The sequence below is a fragment of the Ixodes scapularis genome, unplaced genomic scaffold, assembly GCF_016920785.2.
Source record: "Ixodes scapularis isolate PalLabHiFi unplaced genomic scaffold, ASM1692078v2 PGA_scaffold0__279_contigs__length_252992795, whole genome shotgun sequence".
In the NCBI taxonomy this organism is placed as follows: Eukaryota; Metazoa; Arthropoda; class Arachnida; order Ixodida; family Ixodidae; genus Ixodes; species Ixodes scapularis.
The window spans coordinates 239,998,809-240,026,036 of record NW_024609835.1 but is presented as its reverse complement, the minus strand read 5'-3'; the positions used below and the strand labels follow the sequence as shown (position 1 = coordinate 240,026,036).

Genomic DNA, 27,228 nt, shown 5'->3' with positions numbered 1-27,228 from the left:
CTGCCAGTCTGCAGCACAAAACAGTACAACTTGTGCGCAAGGGTCGTCAAGGGATAGTTAAAACAAAGCAGTTACTCCTTGGACCTCTAGTCACTCAATGTTGTCAGAGTACCGAAACTACCAAGCTTCGTTTTAGAACCGAGTCGCGGCGCAGCAGTCGCGCTCCAACCCATCTCCAAAATAGCGAGGCCCTCTGCGGTCGAAGCGAGGCGCGTACATTGTGGCGTTCGTTCCCGGCGAGCTCTTCACAGCACTTTCCTTGTCTGTGGCGGCACTGGTTTGTTTTTATTAAAGTTATTTCCTTCGTTCCCAGCAGTCCGTGACTTATTCTTAGCTGTCTCGTCTCTTTCTCTCGCCTCGAAACACGTTCAAGTCGAGTGTTAGGCTCAACGCCTGAGGCCTAGAGTTTCAAACCGAGCACCAGCGCAACCTGAGCGAGCAAACGAGCCCGCAACTTTTTTTGGCGAACCCGATTAGCGGCTACTTAAGAAAAAAAAATCTAGAGAAAATTAATGCACCGTCCGTTCGGTCCTAAGTCATCGATGCTTAGGGCGGCTAACTCGTGAGTTCCCGCCGTAGCCTTGGTGACGCAGAAACGTTTTATAAACATTTGTTTGTTGTTTTTCTCCCGTCTTTAAAATGGCCGAGTAATAACTTCCGCCGCAGGCTAAACCAGCCAATCATAACTCAATTCTGCGGTATTGACTTCCGGTAAGTGGAGAGAATGGAATTCGGTACTCTGGGAACATTCAGTAACTCTACTTGGACCGAGTTGTCATTGGACATTGACTGGCTATTCCCGAATGGCAGGTATGCCACGGTCGTTAACGATGGCTGTTCCAAGTACCTAGTGGTGAGCATCTTGCAAATTTTTGCAGCATCAGAAGGCATCAGCAAGTTACGTTAAATGTCTGCCCAGTTTCAGCATTACAGCAATTTAAAGGTTGATAGTGGCCCAGCATTTCATGGCAGAGACTTCTCGACGTTCGCCAAAGAATTCGGATTTAGGCATCACCACATTACAGCAAGATTACCCGAAGCAAAGTAGAAAGTAGAAAAATTCATGAGGACACTCAAGAAACTTATCCTCGCGAGCATAATAAAAGACGAAGACTGGGACGAACGACCTTCAATCCTTTCTGCTAGCCTATCGTTCGACCCCACACGGCCCCACGAACATTATACCGTTTCAGATTCTCTAGAAGAGGACGGTGCGGAACCTACAACCAGCACTCCCAGGCGTAGATGACAGCAATAATGCTCACATCGAGGCACAAAGGAATAATGCAGCCAGGAAACGATACAACAAAGCATATATGTTGGCGTGCGGCGTCACACTCAGCATAACAAATTCGTGCCTTGTGAACTCGTGCTCAGTAGACAACAAGAGCTTACTTAACAAGCTCACTCCGTTCTACGACCCAGGACCATGTATTGTCGTAGCAGCACACGGCTCTCGCATCACAGCTGTTCACAATGGCAAAGTCACCACGTGAAACGATGGCTTATAAAGATGCTTCGAGAGTGACTGTTCCATCCGGACAGGAAGATACGGACCTCAAAAAGCCAGAGAAACTTCAATGAACACTCATACCAGTCAAACCTTACTGAATTTCAATGTAACTTTTTTGAAACTTTTTGATGAAGAGATTTTAGAGATTTTCAGTCTGGCAGCACAAGAAAAGGTAACATTGATCATGGCTTCCGCGTTAAGTATCTTTTCACGCAACCATCCAACATTGCAACTGATAGCCTATATTCCGTTCTGTTTTTGCTAACGCAAGTGTGAACGCGCAGGCACGCGCAATCAAAGTACCACGGAAGCCAGCGAGCTCGCGCTGAATGCGGATCTTCTAGTCTCAGCTGAAGAGTGAACGGAATATAGGCTCATTAACGTGCATCACCCAGTAGCGATCCACGACCACACGCCTGTACAATATTCGTCCAGATGGAGATAGGAATAGGTGCCGATTGAGCCCTGCATTCATTGGTTCTGCATCGCGAACTTCCGCAATTGCTTTAAGCAGCGGTGGGTTACCACACTCGACCAGCGAACCTGTTTTTCGTCTTAATTTGATGCATGTTAAGTTGCGCTCAAAGCTAGGATTACAAGGTTACGCGGTGAAAGATTGACAGATAGAGATGAGTTAAAATGTTGGGATGATTGCCTTCCTGGACCGCGGTCCCAGAGCAAATATTTCTATTCCGCCGTATATTTTGAGACATTTAATACCATGCTGATCAACCAAATAACATCGTCCACCGCGTTAGAAAGCGGTGGCGCTACATGAGCTTAGATGATGAAAGTGGCGAACGGAGACTCACCATCATCGAGACCAAATTTCACGGCCAGCTTGGACTCTGCCTGGACCGTGCCTGTGTCAAGGAGTAGCTTGACGACGCCCCACACCGAGTGGGTCTGTACGATCTCCAGAGGGGCACTGGAACCGCACAGTCGCTGCGGTGGCTTCGGCACGTCGCTCCCCTAAGGCAAATGTTTATAATGCGCTTAATAATTACCAACACGTAAGAAGCGAAAGCATGGAGATCAGCTGGACAGGAAACATTATATTTAAACCCTGAGACACGAGGAGATAAACTAACGAACGGATTGTCCGCTGCTTATCCTTGTCTCGGGGCTTAGATTATGATCAGAAAGCATTAGAAACGTCATCGAATCGCTCCGCGCACTAACCAGACAAGGCAGTTACCATGACGAGTTCCGTGATGTCAGCGCGCGATGAGCGCCTGGTTAGCGAACTATTTGTGCATCGCCGAGGAAGAGTGCTTGATGATAACGCGGACGTGGGAGTAGCTTCTGGCGCAAAATAATGTCTGGCTATATATAGCAAAGCATTTTAACAGTGCACACATAAAAGTTAGCAAACTATAGAAATGTGTTAATGACGCGTGGGCGCTCTTTAAACAGAATGTTATCAGGCTAACAGAAAACGTACAGCCACACTTTTGATGTACAGGGTATTTCAAATTGCGGCCAGGCTCTTTAAATCGACCGCAAAAATCAGTTTCTTAATTTATGCACTACGATTTTGTGCAGCGTTACCCACAGATGGTGATTTTTTTTCTATAAAAATTGCAAAGAGCGAATTACCAAAGGAAAAATAACAACAAAAAAAAAAAGAAGAAGAAAAGTTTTAACTCCTATCAAAACGGAGCAAAGCCAGCGGTCTTGGAACAGTAGGGCACCTTATTGTTTGAAGACCGAAGCAGGACGGAGGGAAAAGGCGGAGAGGGGTCGAGCTCCAAGTAAACAAAAATTGAAAGAGAAACAACAGTTTATCTACGTGGTTAAGTAGCCGAGTCTCTCTGCGGCACACTCGCATTTCCTTGAGGAGATACCTCATGCACTCTGGTTTTTGTGAACTCAGCATTTTAGCGCTGACATCATTAGCTTTCATTTCTTCATGTGACTACTATGGGCTCATCCCTGATGTGATAAGACGATTTAAAATTACACCGCGCCGCTAACGTGCTACGGTTTCTTAATGGAACAAGAGAGCAAGCGCACAGTTGCATTGTCGCTCAATTTCTTTTTTTTTTTTTTCGCGAATAATCGTATCGATTTAACATATCTCCAAAGGAAGAGAAACATTGTTTTGCTTGCCCGACTATCCTTACAGCAGCATTATAAGACAATACTTGTGTTTTAATGGTTGTCTTTGACTGCTAGAAACCTGAGCTCATAGCTTTATCTTTAAAAGTTACCTCTGTTGAGCAAGAGTTCACGCAGCCAATGCGCGCCCTAAAGACATAGTGCTTGTAGCATAGCAGTGGATTCTTGTACAGGTGTATAGCACAATAAAGAGCAGAGGAGCGAACATTAAGACGAAACATCACTTTGTTCAAAAGGAAGTGGGATAGAGAAGAGTATGTTAGTGCATTATAAGTGCAGAAGTGGTATGTTTCGAGCATAAATGAACCGACGGCATGAGACCGTTATTTATGACGCGTATCTAGTGCTCGGGACATGGGAACGGGGGATTCCCAGCCGCTTGAGTGAGGGCCGCGTCCCAGCGAGTAATGGGCCGCATGCGACCCGTGGACCGCCCGTTTGAGACACCTGCCTTAGGGATACTCGCAGGTTACAACTTTTTTTATAGTTAAGTCAAACACTTCAATACAAGATAAGCGAATATCAGACCGGCTTTATCAAAAAGCTTTCTGTGATCGGATGACAGTTGTTTCTCAAACTTTGTGTTTGACAGCTTGCCCCTTCCCCACACTCGCAAGGGACTCTCCGCAACGTCAAGAACCCAAATGAAGGCAATATCGGAAAGCGCATAACCAAAACATTCCAAATTTGTTAATTTCAAAACAATCCTCTCCGCCCATAAAAAGGGCGAATATAGTTAGTTACCACTTAGGTAATTGCAAAATGTAGTTAAGTTAGTGAACTAACTACTGACTCGTGGTACTATTTGTAAGTTACCAAGTTTTTCTCAAAACTAATGGTAACGAGTCTTTGAGCTACGTATACAGTGCTTTCTAAGCTTAAATGGAACGCGCAAACAGTGTCTTTTCTAATGGCTGGGATATCCTGGTTAATGCTGCACAGCGGCTTTGTAACGTTGCGCTTCGGAATGGCTCGTTGAGTGCTACGTCACAAGACCGTTATATAGCTTCCGTCAAGGTAGCACTCCCATAAGAAAAGAGACAGTTCGCTTGTTTCGTCTAAGTTTGGTGAGCACTGTACGTACACGTGTGCGCTAGAGTACTATAAAAAATTACACAAGCGATTTTATTGTTCTGTGTATGACTCAGCTGATTCGCGAACAATTTAATTTTCTTGCACGGTTTCGGCGACTGTTGTTCGTGTGCCAGATTGGTTCGAGTACGAGACAGCTAGAGCTTTTCAGACAAGCCCCTTCGTCATGTGCCGGTCGGTGTGATAGGTTCGGTGCTCTTCTAACTGTGCGCTGCCACTCGGTTACCCAAATATTTATCTATTTACGGGCTTTGGTTGGTTCGTTTGTGAATGTGAAAAGCTGAATATGTTTAGGCTACAAGGCAACACGGGACAGTACAGCAGCTGGAATGTCTCTTACAGGCCGTGAAAACTTCACAATGTAGTTTCCCCTGTAGGCCTAGGAATAGCCCAAAAAGGGCAAGAGACGAACTGTCTAAAGGAGGGTTTGAGTTTGAGAAGTACTGTACGTGTGCCGGAAGAACGGCGCGAGGAAATGATCAAAGGATTGTGTTGCCGGCTCTCTCGAGCACGCTCCTCACCTCGAATGACTCGAAGATGGTGAGTGCCGCCGAGTGGTCGCAAGGTAGTGAAAATGCGTCTATGCGCATCATCATGGTGCTACCCTCCGTGGGCAGCAACGTCCACAGACAGCGCAAGCCGGCGGGAGCTCCGGCAGGGTAGTCGGGACTGCGCAGCTCCTGCCAGCCGGTCACGTTGAACGTGCCTCCGCACACGGCTGTAGGTCCACGAAACACGACATTCGACAACCTTGCACGCAGGAATTCGATAACGAAAAGACTCACGTGGAATCTCCCGGAAGAGCGCGCTGAAGGCCGTGTCCTGGTATGCGCTGGATAGGTGCACCAACATCGCGTTGCCAGCCGAGAGAAGCAGCGCCGGGGGCCGGTCGCAGAGACGGACCATGGGCTCGTGTCGGTCGTCCAGGCTGTCCCAGACCTGAGAGTCACGTGGTACAGTGAGGTGCCAGTCCACGTATCAAACAGACCGCCCGCATATGCTCGAGGAGGAGCAACGAGTTACCCCGACCAGCGCAGTCGTAATGTCGTATGGCCTTGCGGTCAGCGCTGTACTAGCACAATCTCCTCGATGTGCGCAGCGTGCGCTTAACGGTGCGTCTACGCCCCCAAAAGACGTCTAGCTATTGTATAACCAAAATCTGCAGAGTGTTGTTGAGAGTTCCACGTTGTTATAGCCGTATAGCCTATAGGCCATGCAGTGTGATTCTGGGTGCTTTTTGGATCGGTGCAGGAAAATGCATCTGAAAGCTGTTACTGCTGTGACAGTATACCAAGAAATTCGATAGGCTATTCGTTCCCGTTCACACAAAACCTCCTTGTGAGACATCGCTTTGACGAAGTCGACGGCTGAAAAGGTTGTGTTTTACAGCGACAGCTGATACCGGCTCTTCCCACCACTGGAAATGACGTCCGTTGTTGACTTTGTAGTTAATGATGTCGTAGTTGGCGTTGTAAGGCGTAGGGCGTCCGTCCATGTTAACAAATCTTTGAAAAAGATCGCCCGCCGCCCCTCGAAAATCGAACATGGGTTTTTATGCGTCCGAAGCGGAGGCATCACCACAGAGCTACGCCAATGCTTTTTATAGTGAAGCTGTATGACTCATTAGTCAAATTTTTCGTGTCCGTCGACAATAGCCGACAAAAACCCATTCCATGAATTATAAAAATAAAAAGCTGCTTAAAAATTGCTTTGTTACTAATGCGGCGAGTGCTACGTGTCTCGCATTTTTCACGGGAGCTTTATCACCTGTCATGTGTTTTTGACACTTTTTTGTGTGTTTTTCTTACTGAAACAAATACTGAAGTGTGTGCATGCGACACACACCCTAGTATTTGTTTCAATAAGAAAAGCACAAAACAAGTGAGAAACCAGATGAGATGATAAGGCGCACGCTAACAATTCGAAGCACGTAGCGCTCCCCGCATTGATAACAAAGCAGTTATCAATGTCGTCAAAAAATAAGAGTTTTGGTACAGTGCATTTACTTTTCTTTCATCAATCACTTAGTATAGTCAGCCGGCAACAGACAGGTGGCGCCCGCAGGGTGGAAGCCCAAGGTTATACCCTGTGTCGTTGTAACTTGGCAAAGGGTGAGCGATAAGCCCCACGTTGCGTGCCGATAACTTCGATATATGCGCTAAGTATACGAGCGCAGCGCACACATATTGGAGTATGACACATCAAAAAGCACCATACTTCGCAGTAAAAGCGCCCTTCGGTGATACGCAGTCACGTTCGGATTGGGGCCGTATATAGCTTGCGCCGTACGGTCATGTTATGCGATCGCGACTTCCTGGCCTACCCAGTATTTCTTGCTTCAGCCACTAGGCTAAACGGCGCAACCAGAGTAATACTTCACATTTCAACAATGAAGCCGCTACTCCCAGGCATCCTCAATATTTCTTGCTTCAGTCGCCAAAGAGCGCCAAACCAAACGGCATTGCAGGTTGCCTATGGTGCAGTGGGCAATCGTTGCCGGCGATACCACAGCTTCGCTGGCCAGCCACCTTCAAAGCGTGGATTGGAGCCCAGACGCGTCTTTTTTTATTGCCCGGTATTGTGGAATGACACATAGCATCATACCCTCGTTAGATCATGACACCAAAATACATCAGGTGACTGGCTGAGGTCAGAGTCAATAAAAGTCCCTGTTGTTGGCAAACCTCTCAAGCAGTAGCAACCACTCAGGCTGAGGTAGCAGGGGCCTTGTACAACTCTTTTAGAAAACATACATCTCCAACAAATTACTTGTGCGCCGGACGCACATCGGCGTGACGCCCGGCCATGCGACACCGCCATGAACTGTGCAATCGTAGAAGCATGAGGAAGTCGTAGGGTACACTATCACCCTTTCCAACAGGTAAAAAAGAAAATCTCTGCGTGGACAGAGGCAGGTCTTTTTTTAGGTTCCCTGAAGAACGTCCCAAAAGAACTCTGCATTCCAGCAGTCTAAAAATACATGTTCTATTGTTTCTTGTCTTTTACCACAATAAGCATTTTCAGTCCACATAAAGAGTAATCCCTTTTCCGCCATCTAAGCTTTAACAGAAAGCTTCGACTATGCAGTTAAAAAAAAAAAAGATTTTAGTGCCTGCTGGAGCAACCATTCTCTTTACCCGATTTAGCACATATTGTTTTGGGACTCCACTCTACAAGGCACGGTGCAAGGAAGTCGGAAAAAGCAAACCTTTAAGGTCTTTCGTGAAACGTTTTCGCGAAGAGCTCAGTCAAATATTCACGCGAGAATCGATTGACTGAACATTTATAAGCCCTAATAACTTCTCTTAAATATCCGCAGACACAAGCACCAATGTCTTCGCTCGTTGATGCTAACAGTTCTGGCATAGCTCTGCACAACCTGATTTGAAACACAGAACGCAAAAGAGGATCCTTCTGGTCTCGAGGAAACATAAACCTGTTTAACAACTGTCTTAAGAACAGATGAGACAGGCCGAGACCACCAGCTGTTGCCCCAAGAAAAATATCTGTTGTAATTTGATAATGCAATTCAAGCAAAGGTGCACGCGAGCTGTACAAGAACTACGATAATAATCATTACAGTCATTTATCGTCATTATTGTCCAGCTCGCTTGCAGCTTTGCATTAATTGCCTTATCATAATACTCTTAAAACGCAGGCCGCTCATACTTGTTGGTGTTAGACTAGTGGCAGATGATAAGACTCGTTTGCTTTATTGCCGTATAACAGCTGGTTAACTAAGTTGACTGAGCGCTTCACTGGAAATGGAGAGGTCCCTGGTTCGACACCAGGACCAGACGGAGTTTTTCGGTCGCGCACCAGTCACCTAGCTGTGTTTGGGGAATTATGTTTTTCCATTGTTACCCTTGTTTGCCTTCTCCAGTGTCTATTATCGTCATCATTGTTCTACTCATTCGCACTCCTACAGAGCTGCAAATAAACACGGCGAAAACGCGGTGTATGCGTTGGATATGTTGACACGCGAACTGCGTAAAATCTGTACCACATATCGAACCTTGGCAGCAGGGTACGCGTTACAAACGGATGCGCGAGCCAATATTTACAGTCCATTGCCTCCCCACTTGTTCGCTCTTGCACGCAAAGCCTCGGTTTGATTGCGCCACTATTGATCATTGCCGCAGTAGTGATTCAGTGGTACGCCAAGATGACGTGTCGGCAAGTCGGTCCTAAAAAACCCGTTCATACACGGCAGGTTTTGAAGGCCGATTCCCGTGCACAAAACCAACACACTTTTCCCAGTTGACTGAGCTACTCGTGTGGTCACAAAACACCTGCGTTAGCTCAACTGCCTTTTTAACACTGTCTTCATCCACACAAAATATCACGACATCATTCGCGTAGGGACAAATACGAACTTTCGTAAATTGAGCTTTGACTAGAACTGCTGCGCATAATACTTAAACAAAGGGATCTCAGGAAAATACATAAAAGCAAAGACAAAAGGGGACATCCTTGTCGCACGGAAGTATGAACACGTTCGGGCACAGCCTTTTTTACAACAAGACGGGTGGTGGCAATTAATTTAGGCCATGCGTAAACCTTGGCACAAAACTAGCCCGACGTTCACGTGCTAAAAAAAACAACAACAACATATATTTCGTGCGACACACGGTCGAAAACTTCTGCTAAATCGATCTGAACGACTGCCACTCTTCGTTCAATACTATCACAACATTCTAAAATACTCCGTGCGACGTGGACGTTCGTGACAAGGCTTCTTCCGCTTATACCGCATGTCTGGTACTAGCCGACAGTAACGCTTATCACACTTTGCGAACGCTCAGCTAATACCTTCTTCAAAATCTCGTAATCCACGTTTGTGAGAGTAATCAGGTGATACGAGCTTGCATTACGGAGTTTAACATGATCTTCGCATTTTGATATAAATATCGTATGCGTACACAGAAACAAAGGAGGCAAAACGTGCTGGCGATACGCCTCGGTAAACACACACAGCACAAACGGGACAAGCTGATTCTTGAAAACGTTGTGAAATTTTGAGCCTAAACCGTCAGGGCCGGCTACCTTTCCCTGTTCTAAATTGTCGATGGCTTGTTCTATTTCGCACAATACTATCGGCTGTTCGAGATATATATATACTTTTTTAATGTCGTTTGCCAGCCTCGCAATTAACTGTAAATACATACTCCAAAAGCCATCCTTTTTTGGCACGAGGTAACCAAAAGTTCTTTATAGTATACTGTAAGGAACCTTATAGCTTACTATAAAGAACATGAAGGACTTATCTAAAAACGCGCGCTCAATGAAGTCCTTTTCACTAGAAAGAACCTTCGGTACGAAATTTCGCTATATTCATTCCTACCCGCGCTTTCTTTTTTTTTTTTTTTTGTGGTTATATTTTTGAGCGGCAACCGTTTCCATAGCGCTTGTACTGTTGGGTATTAATCGATTCCAGGCTTTTTTTAAAACGGATAGTTTCGTCAGAAAAAACGTCGGGCGATATGCATTCTTCCTTAATTAACTTCTGTAGTATAGACCATTCAACTCCCGTGTTTTATTATTTTTTTTTTCTTCGTGTTTCCATAAACTCGAGCATTGTAAAGCAATCATTTTGGCTTCCTGTTATAAACAAATCCCATTTCGCACCGAACGCTTCCCTTTCGGCGCTTGCCAAATCTTCGAGTTTTTGGCAGACCACACTTAAGAAACAATCTTCATTTAGTAGCTTCGTGTTAAAATTTCCCTAACTCTCAGGTGAAACTTTTGGGGGCTTCTTTAAGCCCACAAGAAAATGAGCAGTCCTGTGGATTAACAGAGGACTGCTCATTTTATCAAAAAAGTAATTATCAAAATGTGTCACTGCACATTCTAACGTTTTTTTTTATTATTGTTGATTTGATGTTTATCCATCGAAACAGCGTCAGGAACTGTGCACCTCTGTGTTGCGACACGCGCAGCTTTTCTTACTTAACAAAAACAAAAAAAAACGAGAGTCTTACCTCGAGAAAATCGCCGCATGGCGTCGAGGCGTTCCCCAGCGCGAGCGCAGTGACGTTCAGTTCGAGGCCGTAGCCCGAGCGTGCCACCAGCGTCCACACGCAGTCCAGGCGGCCCACGTAACCGGTTCTCTTGGGTGCGCTCAGAGAGCCTGACGCCTGGTGGACTGTGCCGCCGCAGCCCTGTAGGGGCCCTGTGTACACACACAAACACGCAGCCGGTCAAATGTCGTGCGGCTCCGTCACGCTGTATCCACACTGGCGGTTGAACCACCTTCACAAAGCGGTTGCGAACGCGGTTGCTTCAAGATCCAACAGAATTTTACTCGGGTTCGATGGTAAAAACGAGAGGATTCGCTTCGCGGTCGCCATTCGAACGCCAGTGTGGGCGCACCTTTTAGTCCCCCACACAACTTGCATCGACGTCAGATCATCTACCATTGTGGTTGCCTTGCTGCCGAGCGGGTACCTTCTATCGCTTGCATATCAAAGCGATTAGCTTTGTTAGGATCGTCAGGCCAGTTTGAGGTATGTTTACGGCCGTTTATTTCCCCCTAAATTTACCGGGATAAATGAAGTCACGCGACTTCATGTGACGTGACCTATACACAAATTCAGTTTCCCCGCTAGCAGAAACAACTAACGTCATGTGGCTTCTCCACCAATTCTACGCTAAATTTAGCGGAAATAAAGGACGTAACATGGCTTGCTGTCACGTGACCTACTGACAAATTTATTTTCCCCGTTAAGTTGGGCAGGAAAGTTGATACGTCACTGGCAGGTCCTTTTTCAGTTAACTCTACAGTTATCGCTTAATTAGACAGCATAGTTGGTTTTTCACAACCGAGTTTGCCTTTGTTAGTGAGGTTTCGCGGCAGAACCAATGTTTCGTGTGTAGGGCTGTGACGTCATATGACGTCATGTGAAACTGACGTCACGAGACTCTGCTAAATTTTGAGAAAAAACTATGGCGTCACATGACATGGCATCACGTAAAACTGCCACAGTGTCACGTAACACTGTGATTATGTGTTAAATTTAGCGGGGAAACTACGAGATCAGGTGACAATGACAACCTTAATACTCGTAATATTTATCCTTTGACATTAACAGTAAAATATATTAGTTTTTTTATTATTGTAGAGTGAATTTTCATGACAATGACTAGGTAAATATTGCACTCAGTGTCGCCATTTATAATTTGGAGTTATATCCGTTGAGAATGAATTTAGTGAATGAGTTTCGTATTATATAGTCGTCCTATATATCTAAGCCCTTGGATGTGCACTTGTTGCTTTTGTAGTCAACCGTCTGTTTAACAGAGCTAATTTATCTGCCACGTTTGAATGTTCTATATTGGATTACTGACCTGTGTATTTTTTACTTCGTTTGTTTATGAAGTGATACATAAATTCTGAGTTCTCGGCACCCTCCGCCAACTGGGGAGGGTGCCGAGAACTCGTCAAGCTGCACAAATGCGGTTTTATTTCTCAGTCCCCTTCCATCATGTACCTGTACTCGATGGGAAAATAAATATTAATAATAATATTATTATTATTATTATTCTTACAATTTTTACGTTTGTCCTATGTTGAGTAGTGGTGGAGAATGATTAAGTGTATTATGTGTGCAGCAAAATGCAGAGCCTTGGCTGTCGCCACAGTTAGGTTGTTTAGGCCAAGGCACCGGCAGCGTTCCTCGGCAAACAAGCAGGAATGTGTACCAGCAGGCTGTGATAACGTCACGTGCAACCCGTGCATAGAGGAGAGCGCATCATTCTCACCGAGGCTGCTACGGTAAGAAGCCCTGAAGCCCGTCCCGCCAGGATACTCGGTGAAGCTCTCGAGCAGCACCGTCATGGTGTTGCCCGTGCTCTTCGCGACTGGAGAGCTGGCGGAGCGCCCGCAGTACTGGTAGATGGCGGGAGAGTCGTCGGCGTCCCCGTCGAGCACTCGCAGCAGCGTGGCCGCGTTGTCCTGCGAGCAGTTCTGCACCCGGCTGCCCCAGCCCACGTCGAGCATATCCAGCCGGAGCTCGACCACGCGTTCTGGAGCCACTCGAATGTTCCAGCGGCAACGGCCTCGTGAAGGGACGCCCTCCAACGGCAAGCCGAAGTGACCGCTCTCCCCGGTTAGGTTACCGCCGCAGTCTGGAACCCCAAGGATCACTTGTCTGCCCTCAGTGTTGACCCGACTCCGTTGACCCCTCAGCTGCAGCGACGCCCTCGCCGGAACGATCAACCGCTTCGTCCCCTGACTACATTTTCTTTGCGTGAATAGAGAGTTAGTAGATCGTTCGGATACCTCCGATACCCATACCCGATAACGATACGATGTATGCAAAAGGCGGCGGCAGAGCTTCGGGTATTGTGATCGGAGTCATCGGAAAGATCTACTAAAACTCTCTCATGTGGGCGGGAACGTCATCACGTGGCGAAAGGTATGACAGGCCCAACGAGGACATAGCTTTCATCAACTCATGTTTACAAACATGCGCGGCGCCAATGGCTTGCCCAGCGGCAAGCCATTGGCGCCGCGCATGCGCGATGGGGCGTGTGTCATAAGCGCTGCGTAACGCATCAACAAAACAACGGAATGTGATGTCGTCGTCCGTGTTAGTTCCTGTGCTCTTTTCGCTTTGGAATTGTTGATTCCAAGTCTTCCTCACAATGTCTTACTACTTTAGTCACCTGAGTGAAATTAACGAGGCTCGTTACACTGCAAACCTTTATGTGAATCATGTGACGTGCGGCGATTCATTCCACCTAAGTGCTGGAGAACGGACGCAAAAACCTGATTCACATGATGAGATTCTCCCCGCTATTTTCAGCCGCGACGACGCTCGGGCTGCCGAAGCGTTGACGGCAGCTCCGATTTTTGACCACGATACTGAAAATAGCAAGCAGAATTGAACCCAGTGAATCAGGCATAGCAAGTTGTTGACGGCCACTGGCAACAGTGATCAGAATCGTCTTGTATCTACTGCTTAAACCGAGCATTCTTGCCCTAAACAATCTTCAAACTTAGAAGTCTTTTTAGGCCTGCACTTACTTTTTATCGCAACGTTTGGTATACTTGCCGCTGTCGTTTGAACGAGCAGACAACAGATTGAGTGATCACTCGGCCATTTAATAGTGAAGACGCACTGAACGCGGTTCTTGGGTGGTCCGGACAACCTGGCGGTTTTTCCACGTTAATGTTAAAACAAAACAAATAAATCTGACTACCACAAGTGATTCCCGCAATTCTGATTGGACGGTGTCTGTTTTTTCGTTTCCGTTTTGTGGCACTTATATCTACATTCTCGGACGAACCGAGCAGGCAGAAAATACATCAAGACTGATCTTCACACCTTTCCCAGCTCTTGTGGTACAGCCCCAGTCACGGTGTTTTGACAAGAGGGCAGGTTTAGTATGTTGTCTTCCAAAACAACAAAGGAATGCACGTCCTGCATGGCGACTTCCGCCAACACCCCAATAGCGGAAGCGCGCCCGAAGCACTACTACTTTGGCGTGAGGCAACATGCAAAGTTGAGTTGGTGCTTGATTGATGCCAACGTTACGAAAGTTGGTTGCTGAATAACTCAACTCTCTTACGCATGCCGCGGTCCTGGCGCTTCGGAAAACTTCCGACCTGGTGTGTGGGAGGATGGTACCATGCGGGCCGGGCATTGCTATGTTATTAGTGCGTTGGCATTCGTGCCTACATGAGAGGGAAAAGCTGAAGGCGTTCGTCTGTGGACAAAACAGTGGAAAGGGAAGCAAGATTCATTAGTGGATTCTTAGGCAAATACGTTAGCATGACTCTTGGGAAACGCCACACACGCCCCCTTTGAGTAACGCTAACACTCACGCCGTAACGAAGCCCAGAAGGGGCAGCGATAAATAGAGGAAGCTAAAACAGAAAAGTGGAGGGGTCAGCGGTTATCGTTTCCCAAAAGAGGACGTGTGTGGCGTTTTCCAAGGGTCATGGTAATGCATTCTTTAAGGATCCACCAATGGACCTTTCTTTAGCTTAGAAGAAACCAGACTAAAAACTGCCTTCTCGTGAAAACGCAGCGACTGTGGCTGCCCAAAAGAGCCGGCAAAGGTGTCAAGATCAATTTACGCGTGTCATTTCGTCTTCTTGGTTCGTCCGAGAACGTGGATAGGTGCCTTGAAAAGGGCAAACCAGATGACGTCGGGCCACGACTACTTGTGCGGGTTTCACTTTGAGTTGAATTCATGGAGAATTTCGGTCGACACATTTCTTTCTTTCTCTCCAACATGAATGCGGGAGAACCGTCAAGCTGTCTACTGCACGCGCGGACCACGTTCAGTGTGCCTTCGCGTTCAAACGGCCGCGTGATCGTTCCAACTGTCGTTGGCTCCTTCAACCTCGTCTGCTTTGTCAAACTGTCGTCGTCACGTTCAGACGACAACCGTTCGTAGACCACACGTTGACGCGGTAATTGCGATAGGAGGTAAGTTGAGGCCTCAAAAGACCTTTAAATTTGAAGGTTGTTTGGGGTAGGTAGGCTCGGCGTAAACAGTGAATACAAGCCCTACCGAAAAATCAGTTATAACTTTTCGCTATCAAGATTATGCAACCGGAAATCTATCTGGATTTTATATGAACCCTATCTCGAATTTAGGTTTTCAGAAATTATTCCTTTGTCTGCAATTTGGATTTCGGGTTTCCAGAAACAAATATCCGGTTTCATAATCCGGGTAGTAAAAAGTTATACCGGATTTTTCGGTAGGGAGGGTATGGTGATCATTGTTACCGGCACCCTTACCGACTTGTTATGCCTGATTTACGTGGTTTGATTATGCTCGCCGTTTTCTGTATCGACGTCCAGCGTCACTGGTAACGTCCAAGCTTCTTTTGTAGTCCGAGCGACGTCGCGACTAAAACAGCGATTAATCTCATAATGTGAATCAGGATTTAGCGTCCATGCTGAGGCATCCACGCGGAATGAATCGCCGCATGTCGCATCATTCACGCGAAAGTTTGTGGTGTAACGAGCCTCGTTAATTTCGCGAAGGCCACGTAAGTAGTCAGACTTTGCTAGGAAGACGTAGAATCAGCAATTCCAACGCGACAAAAAGCACGAGACTCACAGCAACGGTGACACCATCGCATTTCAAGGGTTTGTTGATGGACCACAGCGAGATTCTCGCCCACACCCCATCGCGCATGCGCAGCGCCGGTGCCGTGCCGCTAGGGGCTCTCCGGTTTGCTCGTAACCATGAATTTTTGCTGGACTTTCAAGGCCACCTACCGGAGGTCAGTGCGTTCGGCTGCTACTTGTGTTCTTACAGCTTGGACACCAGTCTCGGCCTCTAATCCATATAGTTCTTATAATGTATGCTAGAGGTCCAATTGGCGCTAGTGTCCATACGACTTCCGGGAGGCGAATTGAAGCAGGCAGCAGCCAGTTTATTTTTGCGGTGCTCCTGTACATTCCCATGGGAAATGCGCGTGCAAATTGTCTCTTCGCCGGACAATAGCACGGAACACGGACACGGGCGTTGTCTAAATGTCAGGCTAAGGAACATGCCTTAGCGCTATGGTCATCTCCTGCGGGACATTTTGTGGTGGATGTAAGAGACTGTGTGTGTACCCCACTCTTCGAGCACACGAAAGTACTCAAACGGTTTTCTGGTCAGAGAAGTAGAGGACTCTTCAGAGCACACATCATACTCTCCAAAGGCGACGCCTGCATCAGTGCTCCCTCAGTAGCCTTATCGGAAATGGAAAAATTTTACCTCAGCCTTCATTCCTGAAGATCCTACTCATTATTTTGTTACTGAATTATTTTTCTTCTTCCTCCCTTTTCTTATTTTCTTCTCCTTTCCTTTTCGTCTCCTTTCTTTAGGGGCGAAGCTCCTTAGGGACTAGCCTTGTCCGTCCGGCGTCCGTGCTCACATCGATTGCCATCCCATCTGTCTTCTTAAAAAAAAGAAAAAAATGTTTGCGCAGTCGACAGGATTCTAACCTGTGCGGGGAGACCCCAATGGATTTCTAGTCCATCGCCTTAACCACTCGGCCACGACTGCGGGACGAGTGGTGGGCTCTGAGATGTGGTAGTAAATCAAGAGCTGGGGATGTCATGAATTAAACGTTGCATGCAGACGCTCAACATCTATACAGGAGAGGTCGCTGCGGTCAAATGCGTATATAATCGCGTTAAACGTTAAACCATCAGCACCATCAAAATCAGCACCATAAGCACTACCTCAGGGGGTAAAGGTGGGTGAGGAGGAGTGGCAAATCCCGTGCGCCGACATCCTGGGTCCCGAGTGAAAGATCGCGAAACAAAGCAAAAGAACACGATAGAAACAAACCAATGTTGCCAGCTGAAGGACGACAGTCGCAATGGTAATCGCGAAGACTGAAAAATCTCAGCAATATAATTAGTGATAATTTAGCGTTGTAAACTAAATTTTGAGCTATTCTAACGCTTATAAAAAGCGGTATATTCATTACGCTGCATTAACTTCCCTTCTGTCGAAATCTCTGAAATCTGGTGGTTGCGCGGTTTCATATTTCTGGGGCGCAGCCAACCGCGAAGCCGGTGATCTCGGCTTTCTGGTTTAGTTTAGTGTTGACGGAAGGCCGTACATCTGCGCGCTATGGAAAAAGAAAGCTTCGAAAAGTACGCGAATATCTTTCCGCCGGTAAATTCGTGTATTGTTGAAGCTCATAAAACTGCTCTGATGATATAATTATATTTATGAAATCGAAGGCAGTTAGTAACCATCTGTGGGACCCCGATGGTCTGCCTGCATGCTCCGCTGCTTGTGGCAGCCAGAATGCACGAGAAAATAGCGGACCTTTTCCTCTAGAGTTAGTACGTATGATCTCTATGCACTACCTATGAAGAATAAAATCAGTATCATCCGCACCACCAGAGCTTCGCCTCAATCAACATCATTCACCACGTGGAGATGCGGTCATTTTCTTTTTCTCCTTTGCTTTTATTTTCTTTATCTTTTTCATTTTTTTGCATTATATTATTTTGTATATACTTACAAAAGCATCCTTCTGTTTCCTATCCTATCCCTTTTTTATCTTTCCTCTTCTTCTTCCATCTTCCTTTTTTGTCTTTAAATTACCTTACTTCTTATCGTCTTCTTTTCTCTTGCAAATAAAACGCCAGTAGTCAGTTAGCGCTCTTTCTTGTCTTCTCGTTCTTCCTTCTGTCGTCGTTGCGTTATTTTTAGTTATGTTTACCCAACTAGCCCAGCAGATGATTTTAATATATTTTAAAACACTTTTGTTATTTGGGTCGTACGGAATAGTATGTACATTTATCAAGATTGTAAAAGTGGACTTGCTTAAACTTAGCGCATTTTTCTTGATCAATGAACCATGTTTAACTTCGCTCTATTTCAGGCCCAAACCTGTGTTCCACAGCAGGTGTGTAAGCTCAAGCTACGATTCTAAGCCAAATAACGATCGAAAATAATATAAAGCGTGTTCAAGGCTCGCCAGCACTCCGGTGACACTTATATGTTGCTAATATGCCAGTCTTGTCACTAAATGAAAATGACCCCATCTTGCATTTTTACGAGCAGTTAAAAACATTTAAAACGTAAAGAACAAAGTAGGAAAGGCGTCTCTTTCTAATATTTTCTTTGCCGAACAGTCTTTATCGGGCACTCGTTTTCAAAAATTTTGAGCGTGTGGGTGATGTTTTGAAACGTAGAGCATGCATATTCGCACAGAGCAGAAAGAATAAAGCAGTGCTTATTGAAAATGTGACTGTGTTACCTGGCCTTCAATTTATTTTGATCGTACATGCGGAGGGAGTTACTGATCCAGTGTTACTGCGTAGTAGTTTTTGCCGTTTTAGTTTTCCAGGTGTCCTTCGTCCGTTTGGCACATATACCCCCATGCTGCAAAGCACCTACGTCGTGTTCGCGCTAACAGTGTCTGACAGTGCACATAAATACATGTACGAAGCCGTTTTAGCACAGTTTTTAATGCAATTAATTTGAAAGAAAAACGTCGTAACTCACCGATTATTTCATCGGCCTGACTGAAGAACGTTTCAGTCTGCCTAGTGCGTACGAATCATCCGGGATATTTGCTCTTATAATGGAGCGCAAGAAGAAAATGCTCTCAATTTTCCCTTAGGAATGCATTACCGGATGTCAGTTTTGGACTGGTCGCTGTCTGCTTCAATTTGCAGCGACACACTAGCGCAAGTTGAACCTCTAGCGTACATATAATAACTCTATGCTCTGATCTCTACGAAAATTTCTGGATCGCACTTCCCCGCTCCGCAGGTGCGGCCATCGGACGGCCATCTTGCATGCACAAAAATCGCGTATCTGGAGCATTGCTGATGCTGACGACACCGTACTGAAGACACGTTTTCTACTCGTTCGTCGTCATTTATTGACGAAGGTTTTTAAAACCTTCTGTAAACGTGCGGCGTGTTGTTGAGAACACGTGAATTTTTTTACAAAAGCGTAGTGCGGCAGGAAAAAGACACACCTCGCCAAAAGCAAGTTTCGCTGGTCTCGCGGCGTGATCAAACCTTCCTTGGCACGCCGAAGGGCTGCATCTCGGTGCCTTAGCACGCTTGGATACTGATCAAGGATCAAGGCAGCGGCAAAGCTTTAAAGGTGCGTCGCGTCCAGAACTTCGTAGCCGATCATATATCGGCTACGGAATTTTGGATCGTCCAGCTGTTCCGGCGAGTTGCTATCAATAAATGGGAAAACAAGCTTTGGGTTCCTATTACGCACTAGCAACCATGACTACGTTCCAAATATACTCGAATGGATCACATGGTAGCACAAATATAGCAACGCTGTGGAGCAAGGCACGTTTCTGAACACAAAAGTATGAAAAGGCGAGATAGCAAATTTTTTGAAACGCGGCCCATACTGTTGTGTCCATCCCGTCGCCGCCGCTGCCGCTGCACCCATTTCTCCCTTTTCCATCGCCACTGGATCAATCTCGCTTCTGAACCGAGAGGGCCGCGAGGTACAAATACGGTCGTCAAAATAAAGTTAAACGCTGCTCCAGACAAGGGAAGATTTACGAAAAGGCCTCTTTGCCCCCCTCCTTCCGACGCGCTTAAGCGGGATAAAAAAAAATTCTGAAAGAATGCCTCGTTCTTGGTCAAGTCGTGATTATTTTGTCAACAAACTAGATTTGTGGAGCCGAAGCAGGACAGTGAACTCGGCTAGCTGTTTTTATTTGGCAACGTCTTCGGTATTTCAATCAAAAAAGTGAAAGCCAACTCCCTGTAACGCCGAATTGGAGCGCAGCTCTTGAGGAGGAGGAGTGAAGGGTACTGAGGGGAGGGTAGACCCATCCTCCTTCTCCTCCTCCCCCCCTCATTCTTCAATCAAAAAAGTGAAAGCAAAACAACTCCCTGTAACGCCGAATTGGAGCGCAGCTCTTGAGGAGGAGGAGTGAAGGGTACTAAGAGGAGGGTAGACCCATCCTCCTTCTCCTCCTCCCCCCCCTCATTCTTCAATCAAAAAAGTGAAAGCAAAACAACTCCCTGTACCGCCGAATTGGAGCGCAGCTCTTGAGGAGGAGGAGTGAAGGGTACTGAGGGGAGGGTAGACCCATTCTCCTTCTCCTCCTCCCCCCCTCAATCTTTAATATGCTCCGGGGGGTCACGTGACCTCGGGGGGGGGTGTCACGTGACTTCGGGGAGGGGGTCATGTGACCTCGGGGAGGCGTGACCTTGGGGGACACGTGACCTTTGGGTGTCACGTGGGGATCACCTTGGGGGTCACGTGACCTTGGGGTGACCTTCGGAGGCGTCACGTGACCTGAAGGAGTCACGTGACCTGGGGGGACCTTGGGGGTCACGTGACCATGGGGTTATCTTGGGGGTCACGCGACCTTGGGATGACCTTGGTTACGCCGACGGCGACGGCGACGCCGCTCAAGCCGGAAACGGGCGCCTAAGAGCTGCGCTCTAAAACGAAAAAAAGAAAGAGTGATAAATGGACAGGTTCACGAGACTCGAAATGTACCGACGAAGGGAAAGCGGTGCTCCATAAAAGTTAAGAACGTAAGATGGCAGCTTAGCGGCACGGTGTAAGATGGCAGCTTGGCGTTCGATCCAACGCACGTTGGGTAAAAGTCACGACGCTTTTTTACAGTTCAAACAGAGCCTGGGGACCATCGCTAAAGTGTTAGAAACGGTTTCCCAGTGGCGAGAACAAAGCTCGGCTGCCAAGGCGAGATTCCCGCTTACCTCAGTCCTGGATGCCGAATTCGTCATCGCAACCCTAGTTCTGTACGACGTTTTCTCAGTCACGCTTGTCCTGAGTGGGGTGCTCCAAAAGACGTATCTCGAAATTAACAGTGCCTCGGACATCGTGAAAGACACGATCGTCGTCCTGAACAAAAATCGGAACCCCTTCAACATCGAGAAGACTTTCGAAAAACGTTTCGCACATGCAGAAGACATTGTCTAGAAAATGGGAGCCCAACTAGATGTGCCTCGTCTAGTGCAACAACAAATGAACTGCGAAAAAATTGCCTTTAGAAACAGCCGAGTCATACTTCCACGCACATGTCAAGATTCCTCATGTGAAATCCGTCGTGGAAGACCTCAAGCAGGTTTGTCGAAAGTGGTGCTGGAGGTGCACTGCCTCGACGCACTGTTGCCTAGCCACGTGAATGACAAAGAAGCTGAAGCAAAGCTTAGTATCTTGGCAGCGAAATACGGCGTGCTCCTCGAAATGGGAGACGTAGCATTGCAAACCATCCTCAGAGCCAAATTTTCACTGTGCGTGGTGAAATGAAGACGAAAACAAGAGAAGGGGTATCTTCCATTGACGGCTGTGGAGACACTTCAAGAGTGGGAGCCAGAGCTGTATCCCAACATCAGGACTCTGCTGCGCGTTCTCGCAACACTGCCAGGTAATGTTGCGACGAATGAGCGGTCCTTCTTTACCTTTCGTCGGTTTAAGACTACGATTAGATCGCGGTGTGGCGAAAAGCGACTCAATGGTCTTGCCCTCCTCAACGTCCATCGAGATGCCAACGTCGACCAGCAGAAGGTAATAGATTGCTACGCGCAGGGAGCACGACGACAGAAGGCGATGTTCGTGCTGTGAAGAACCCTTAGTTTGATAACTTGTGTAAATAATTATGTCTGTTTACTGTCCTCACAAAATGTAGGGGGTTGTCTTCTTCCTCTCATTAGGTAAACGTGAATCTGTTCAATAAATACTTTATATGTTTTTCCATTCAATTTGCCTGGGCACTGCGCGGAAGAACATTGGAGCTCGGATTTAGGGGCGAAGCACCTTAAGGGGTATTCACACGAGGGAGAAATCCCGGGGATTTCTCCCCGGCACGCGCATCCCGCGACGAAAATGGCAGGCTTCGCGAAGTGCAAAAGCCTCGCGTTTTCATCTCGGGATGCGCGCGTGCCGGGAAGAAATCCCCGGGATTTCTTCCTCGTGTGAATACCCCTTTATCCGTCCGGCGTCCGTGCTCACATCGATCTTGCTGGTGCTCGTGCTCGTGATCGTGCTCGTGATTTCACGTGCTCACGAGCAGGTGCTCGTGTAGGGAAAAGAAAAAAAAAAGAAGAAATGTTTGCACAGTCGACAGGATTCGAAGCTGTGCGGGGAGACGCCAATGGATTTCTAGTCCATCGCCTTAACCACTCGGCCACGACTGCGGGACGAGTAGGGGGTTCTGAGATGTGGTAGCAACTCGAGAGCTGGGGTTTCTGTCATGGATGAAACGTTGCATGTAGCCGCTCAACGTCTAAACAGGAGATGGCGCTGCGGTCAAATGCGTATATAATCGCGTTAAACTTTGCATGCATTGGCTCAACGTTTATAGACGAGAGGGAGCTACGGTCAAACGCTCAAATGCGTATATAACCACCTTCCATACCACATATTCTCTTTCTGACATGGATGAAAACAAACGAAAAGCTCGGCATGCTGCGGCTCAATGTCTACGCAGAGCACCACCAGAGCTACGCCCCAATCAACATCATTCACAACGTGGAAATGCGGTCATTTTTTTTTTGTTTTCTATTAGTCTCACGCTTTCATTACAAGACCATAAAAAATCAAACAGTTATTTTTGTTTGGCTGTATCTCGTAAAACACGTAGTCAGTGAGAGTAAAGTCGCTGAGGAACCCCACCCACTGTTTCCCTATTAGAGTTTAATTACTCCAATAAAATGTTCAAAATGCCGTCGCGTCACACCATTCTCAAGAACTGTGCATTTTTAAGATTGAGTCAATAAAATGAAAATTAAAAAATCAAGACATTTTGATCACGTTCGTCAAGGAATCAGAATGTCTATACATTATTCGGCCTTCCTACATTTGTCTTGTTAAAAGATCCTGTCTTCTCCGGTCTCCGTGGTGCTTTTTGTCTAAATTAATGTATCCTATTTGGTCGAGTCTCTGCGAAAGGTCTGTCACGCCGCGTGGCTCAATTGTCTGTGTTGCTTAAATGGAGACAGTCACTGTTCAGATGTAGAATATAGAACCATGCACACGTATGTCTCTCCCTCTCTCTCTCTCTTAGTACTCATGGTGCAAATCTTTGAACCACTGAAGCAGCAAGTGAGAGTTTATAAAATAGAACAAGAAACGAATAAAATTTTGTGGGCATTTTTAGGTTGTAAGAAATGTTAAACACGACTAATAGTTTCCTTTTTATATACTCTAAAAATTGCTATCCCGCGCAAACTAGAAAAAAAATTACCACCGCCGCTTTCCTCCTCCCCTCACCTCACCCCCCCAACCCCCCCCCCCCAAAAAAAAAAAAAAAAATCATAGCCATTAGTTTGTCCTTGGCTCCAGAGGCACATACGATTCGACGCACCTTGCTCTCGCGAAACACGTATATATGGCGTCGAATCTTGATCGATATCCACGCGTGCAAAGGCACAGAGACGCAACACTTTGGCATGCCAAGGATGCCTTGACCACGCCGCGAGACCACCGAAACTTGCTTTCGACGAGTTGTGCCGTTCTCCTGCGGCGCCGCGCTTTCGTAAAACTTTTTATGTGTTTTTAAAGGCAACTCTCACCGTTTTCAGAGGGCTTTAAAAAACTTCTTCGGCGAATAGTAACAAACGAGTAGAAAACGTGTCTTCAGCACGCTGCTTCCAGCCTCTGCAACGCTCCAAAATCGTTACTTTGCTGTATGCAAGATGGCCGCCCGTAGGCCGCACTCGCGCTCCAGCGACCAAGCGGGGATGCGGGATCCTGTAAATTGTCATAGAGATCAGTGGTCCCAGCCAGAGCCTTATATGTAGAGAGTTTGGCCATTCATTGGGACATTGCGAAGTATGGGAGACAAATGAGGAGGCACCATTGGCCGAAAACGGACTGGGCGTGTTCCAGGGCGTCTTTACGAATTCGAATGTGGCCAACCAGAAGCCGCAAATAATACCCTGGTGGTGGTCGCGAGAAGCAAACCTAATAAGCGCGTCGGAGTAACTCTCGGTGACCGAGAATATGGTGCACGTGATGTTCCAATCACGGTCATCCAAAAGCATTGTGGAAGAGTGCGACTAGCGGAACGATCGACATAATCCGTACGCCAAGCGCCAAGGGCTGGGAATTGCCGTCCGAGCGGTCACACTCTGTCCGAGCAAAACAAAGTTGAGTTTGAGCGGCATATTCATTTGTAACATCTTTCTGCACGATCATTATGGAGACATCACGTGCACTCTCTCTTCAACCATACAGGGTTACTACACCTCACTCTTACGCACTTATTAAAACCATTTACCAACATATACCTTTGATTAAAACTGTTTTTCGCTACCACCGCTAGGGGATTCATTTAGGCTTTTAGTTGGCCAAGAGAGCATTTCAAGCCCACTTTCTGCGTCCGGTGCACGCCCTGGCTCTGCCCGCGCCTCCCACTGACAAAACTCTCTTACACGGCTCTGGTCGCGGCCGAGTTGAGACAGCAGTCGTGTTCAATCTGCTCCGCGCTAGACTCCACTAGGTGGCGTAGACAGTTCGCGCCCTTGTCATCAAAGAAGTGTTGGTTGACCCATGCGCCTTACGTGATATGCGGTAGTGGAGTCGGAAGCCTTTGCCACCGATGCTCCAGTCGCTGCGGAACATGACCAAGGCGGAGGAGGAAAGCGTGTAGTTGCCAGGCGCATTCCGTCCACAGGCGCGCACCAGCTCGGGGTCTCGCATCAGCGTCCCGGAGAACACGGTCACGTTGTCGTAGCTGCAGTCTTCCGAATCTGCGTGCAAGGCACCCTTGGCTGCGAGACTGAACAGTACACCGGAAGCAAGACCTGCCACTGCCGACCGATCGCTAGGAGAGGGCTGCACGCGTCGCTAGCTCTGCTTGGGGCAGAATGCATTGCTGAACATTATACTGTTGGTCTTCGTAAAGGGACGGAAAACATAGGCGTCCATCATGAAGAAAAAGCAGCGCACGGGGACAAGGACACAAAGATGGCGATGTGTGTCTTAAGCCGCACTGTCCATACGTCGTACAAAGGACACGGCGTACGCTGTAGACGCGATGACAGGATGGTTGGCCAACATGCTTCAAGCTTGTTCGGTGCTTGTTTGCCTAACATATGCTCAGAAGGTGTCCACTTTTAAAACATGAAATGCTTTGTAACGCTGCCCCCAATCCCAATGTTCTGTCCACCCGTCCGTGCATTTTCCGCTAGATCTAGGGGTGAGAGTGGCGTCACGTGATCTATACACCTCGTGGAGGTTGACGGCAGGTGACCTATACGTGAAATCAGTTTCGACGTTAATTTTAGCGGGAAAATTCACGTCTTGCGGCCAAAACATCAATTCAGTTTTCCGCTAAATTTAGGGGAAAATTTACCGGGACCGTATACAAAACTCAGTCACCCGCTAAATTTAGCAAGAAAATTTACGTCTCGTGACCGAAACACCAATTCCGTTTCCCCGCTAAATTTAGCGGGAAAATATACGTCACGTGACACCAATTCCCATGCATGATAGAACTTTGATGGCAAACGTCGCTGCCAATGTTTTGCATGACCATTGTGAAAGGACCACCATACAAGGAAGAGACAAACCCCAGACATTGTTTGCAGACTGCCCTTTGTATGGTGTATAAAAGGAGTGTGAGCGCGGCTTTACGCGTTTCTTTGTCGTGCCTTTGTCTTCGCGCATTGCTTTTTTCGCCATCTGTTGTTTTCCAACTTGCCCAGCTTACCAGCCCATACTTGATCATAACTGTCGGAGATGCTTGCCTTTTATCGAGGTCAAGTATACATAGAAATGCCAAGAAATGTATTCGATAAAATATAGGGCGTTCAAATGAATCTCGTAATTGTTTCCAGTCAACTACGTGCCAGTTGCTCATACCGAGGCGGGGGAAACACTGTAAAAGCCTGCAGCAGCGATGTGACAAACGCAAAAAATAATGTATCGGAAGGCTGTACAAATAAAATAGAAGAATTCGGTAACCTCGGGTGCTTCTTTTGATTGCTTAGAACTTAGCAACGCTACTTAAACGGTAATACTGCCACGAGCATTCTGAAATTTTTGAGTATGAATTGCTTTTAGGAAATAAATGTGACCGAATTTTGTCGGCCAGAATTAGCATAAAAGAATAAAACAGGACCGTTAAACGACAGTTGGAACATCGTATGATACAACATTGTGAAAAACCCGAGGGCGCTTCTGAGCGGGACCAGGCAACGAAAAGGAGGAGCAATAAAAGACTCGAATGGTGGATGAAGGTATGAATAGTGTCAGGGGTGATTTAACGATATGCCTACCTTCCAAGTCGAAAGTGGGCGCGTCAAAACTCAACTCCAGATGATCTCCCGGTTGCACCACAATCAGGTAAGAGCAATTGAGGTTGTTGGCGTAGCTCTCGGGGAACCTGGGTGATGTGATGGTTCCCTCGGGCTCCGTGAACACGTCACCGCAGGCTGAAGAGAAAGATCACGCAGCAGGCTCGTGGGTGCGGCTACTGACCTCTGTCAAGACATCAATGCCCACACACCTTTTCCCACGACCATCTCGAATCCGTCACCCTGACGGCCATTGCCGTTCGAGCGGAACAACACGCGTGCTCGATGAGTGCGTGCTACTAGGGGCTGCGGGGCATGGAGCCCACAGAAGCGTCCCATGGAAGTCCAGGACCCTTCGGCGGTCTCCTCGAACACCTGGATCAGAAGGTCGGTCTGTTCGGGGCCGTATTTGAGGTTCACGCGACACTCACCTGAACGAAATCTGCACTGCAGTCCGCCGTTGTCTCGAGGTCGAAGCGACCTCGGAAGGCGATTCTGGCGCGGTGGCCCTTCTGGACGTCCAGTGTCCAGTCGCACTCCGCATTGGCCGGATAGGCGGCCGGACGGTTGGGTGTCGTCACTGTCCGGTCTCCCCGAGAGTGGACCAGGCCGCCACAAGCTGCGCCAAGGACGGTGCTCGGACGGATGCGAGGACAGCTTTTCGACACGCTGTTTTTATGCCTCAATAGGTGCCATACCGGTGGGACACAGTTTTTTGACCGACGTTTCGTCGACAGACTGTTTTGCATGCACTGCGATCTTTTA

General features: G+C 47.2%; 1 protein-coding gene across 1 annotated transcript in view; it reads right to left on the bottom strand.

Moving 5' to 3' along the window:
* Positions 1 to 27,228, bottom strand: part of LOC8033550 (cubilin) — a 264,814-nt gene that overhangs the window by 11,002 nt on the left and 226,584 nt on the right. The window contains exons 54-62 of the mRNA XM_042291012.1: positions 26,895 to 27,082; positions 26,676 to 26,838; positions 26,446 to 26,601; positions 24,727 to 24,915; positions 12,488 to 12,853; positions 10,708 to 10,898; positions 5,512 to 5,665; positions 5,248 to 5,444; positions 2,326 to 2,485 (exon numbers count right to left, since the gene is read on the bottom strand). Coding sequence (XP_042146946.1) covers positions 2,326 to 2,485; positions 5,248 to 5,444; positions 5,512 to 5,665; positions 10,708 to 10,898; positions 12,488 to 12,853; positions 24,727 to 24,915; positions 26,446 to 26,601; positions 26,676 to 26,838; positions 26,895 to 27,082 — 1,764 coding nt within the window. The remainder of the gene's footprint in view (positions 1 to 2,325; positions 2,486 to 5,247; positions 5,445 to 5,511; positions 5,666 to 10,707; positions 10,899 to 12,487; positions 12,854 to 24,726; positions 24,916 to 26,445; positions 26,602 to 26,675; positions 26,839 to 26,894; positions 27,083 to 27,228) is intronic.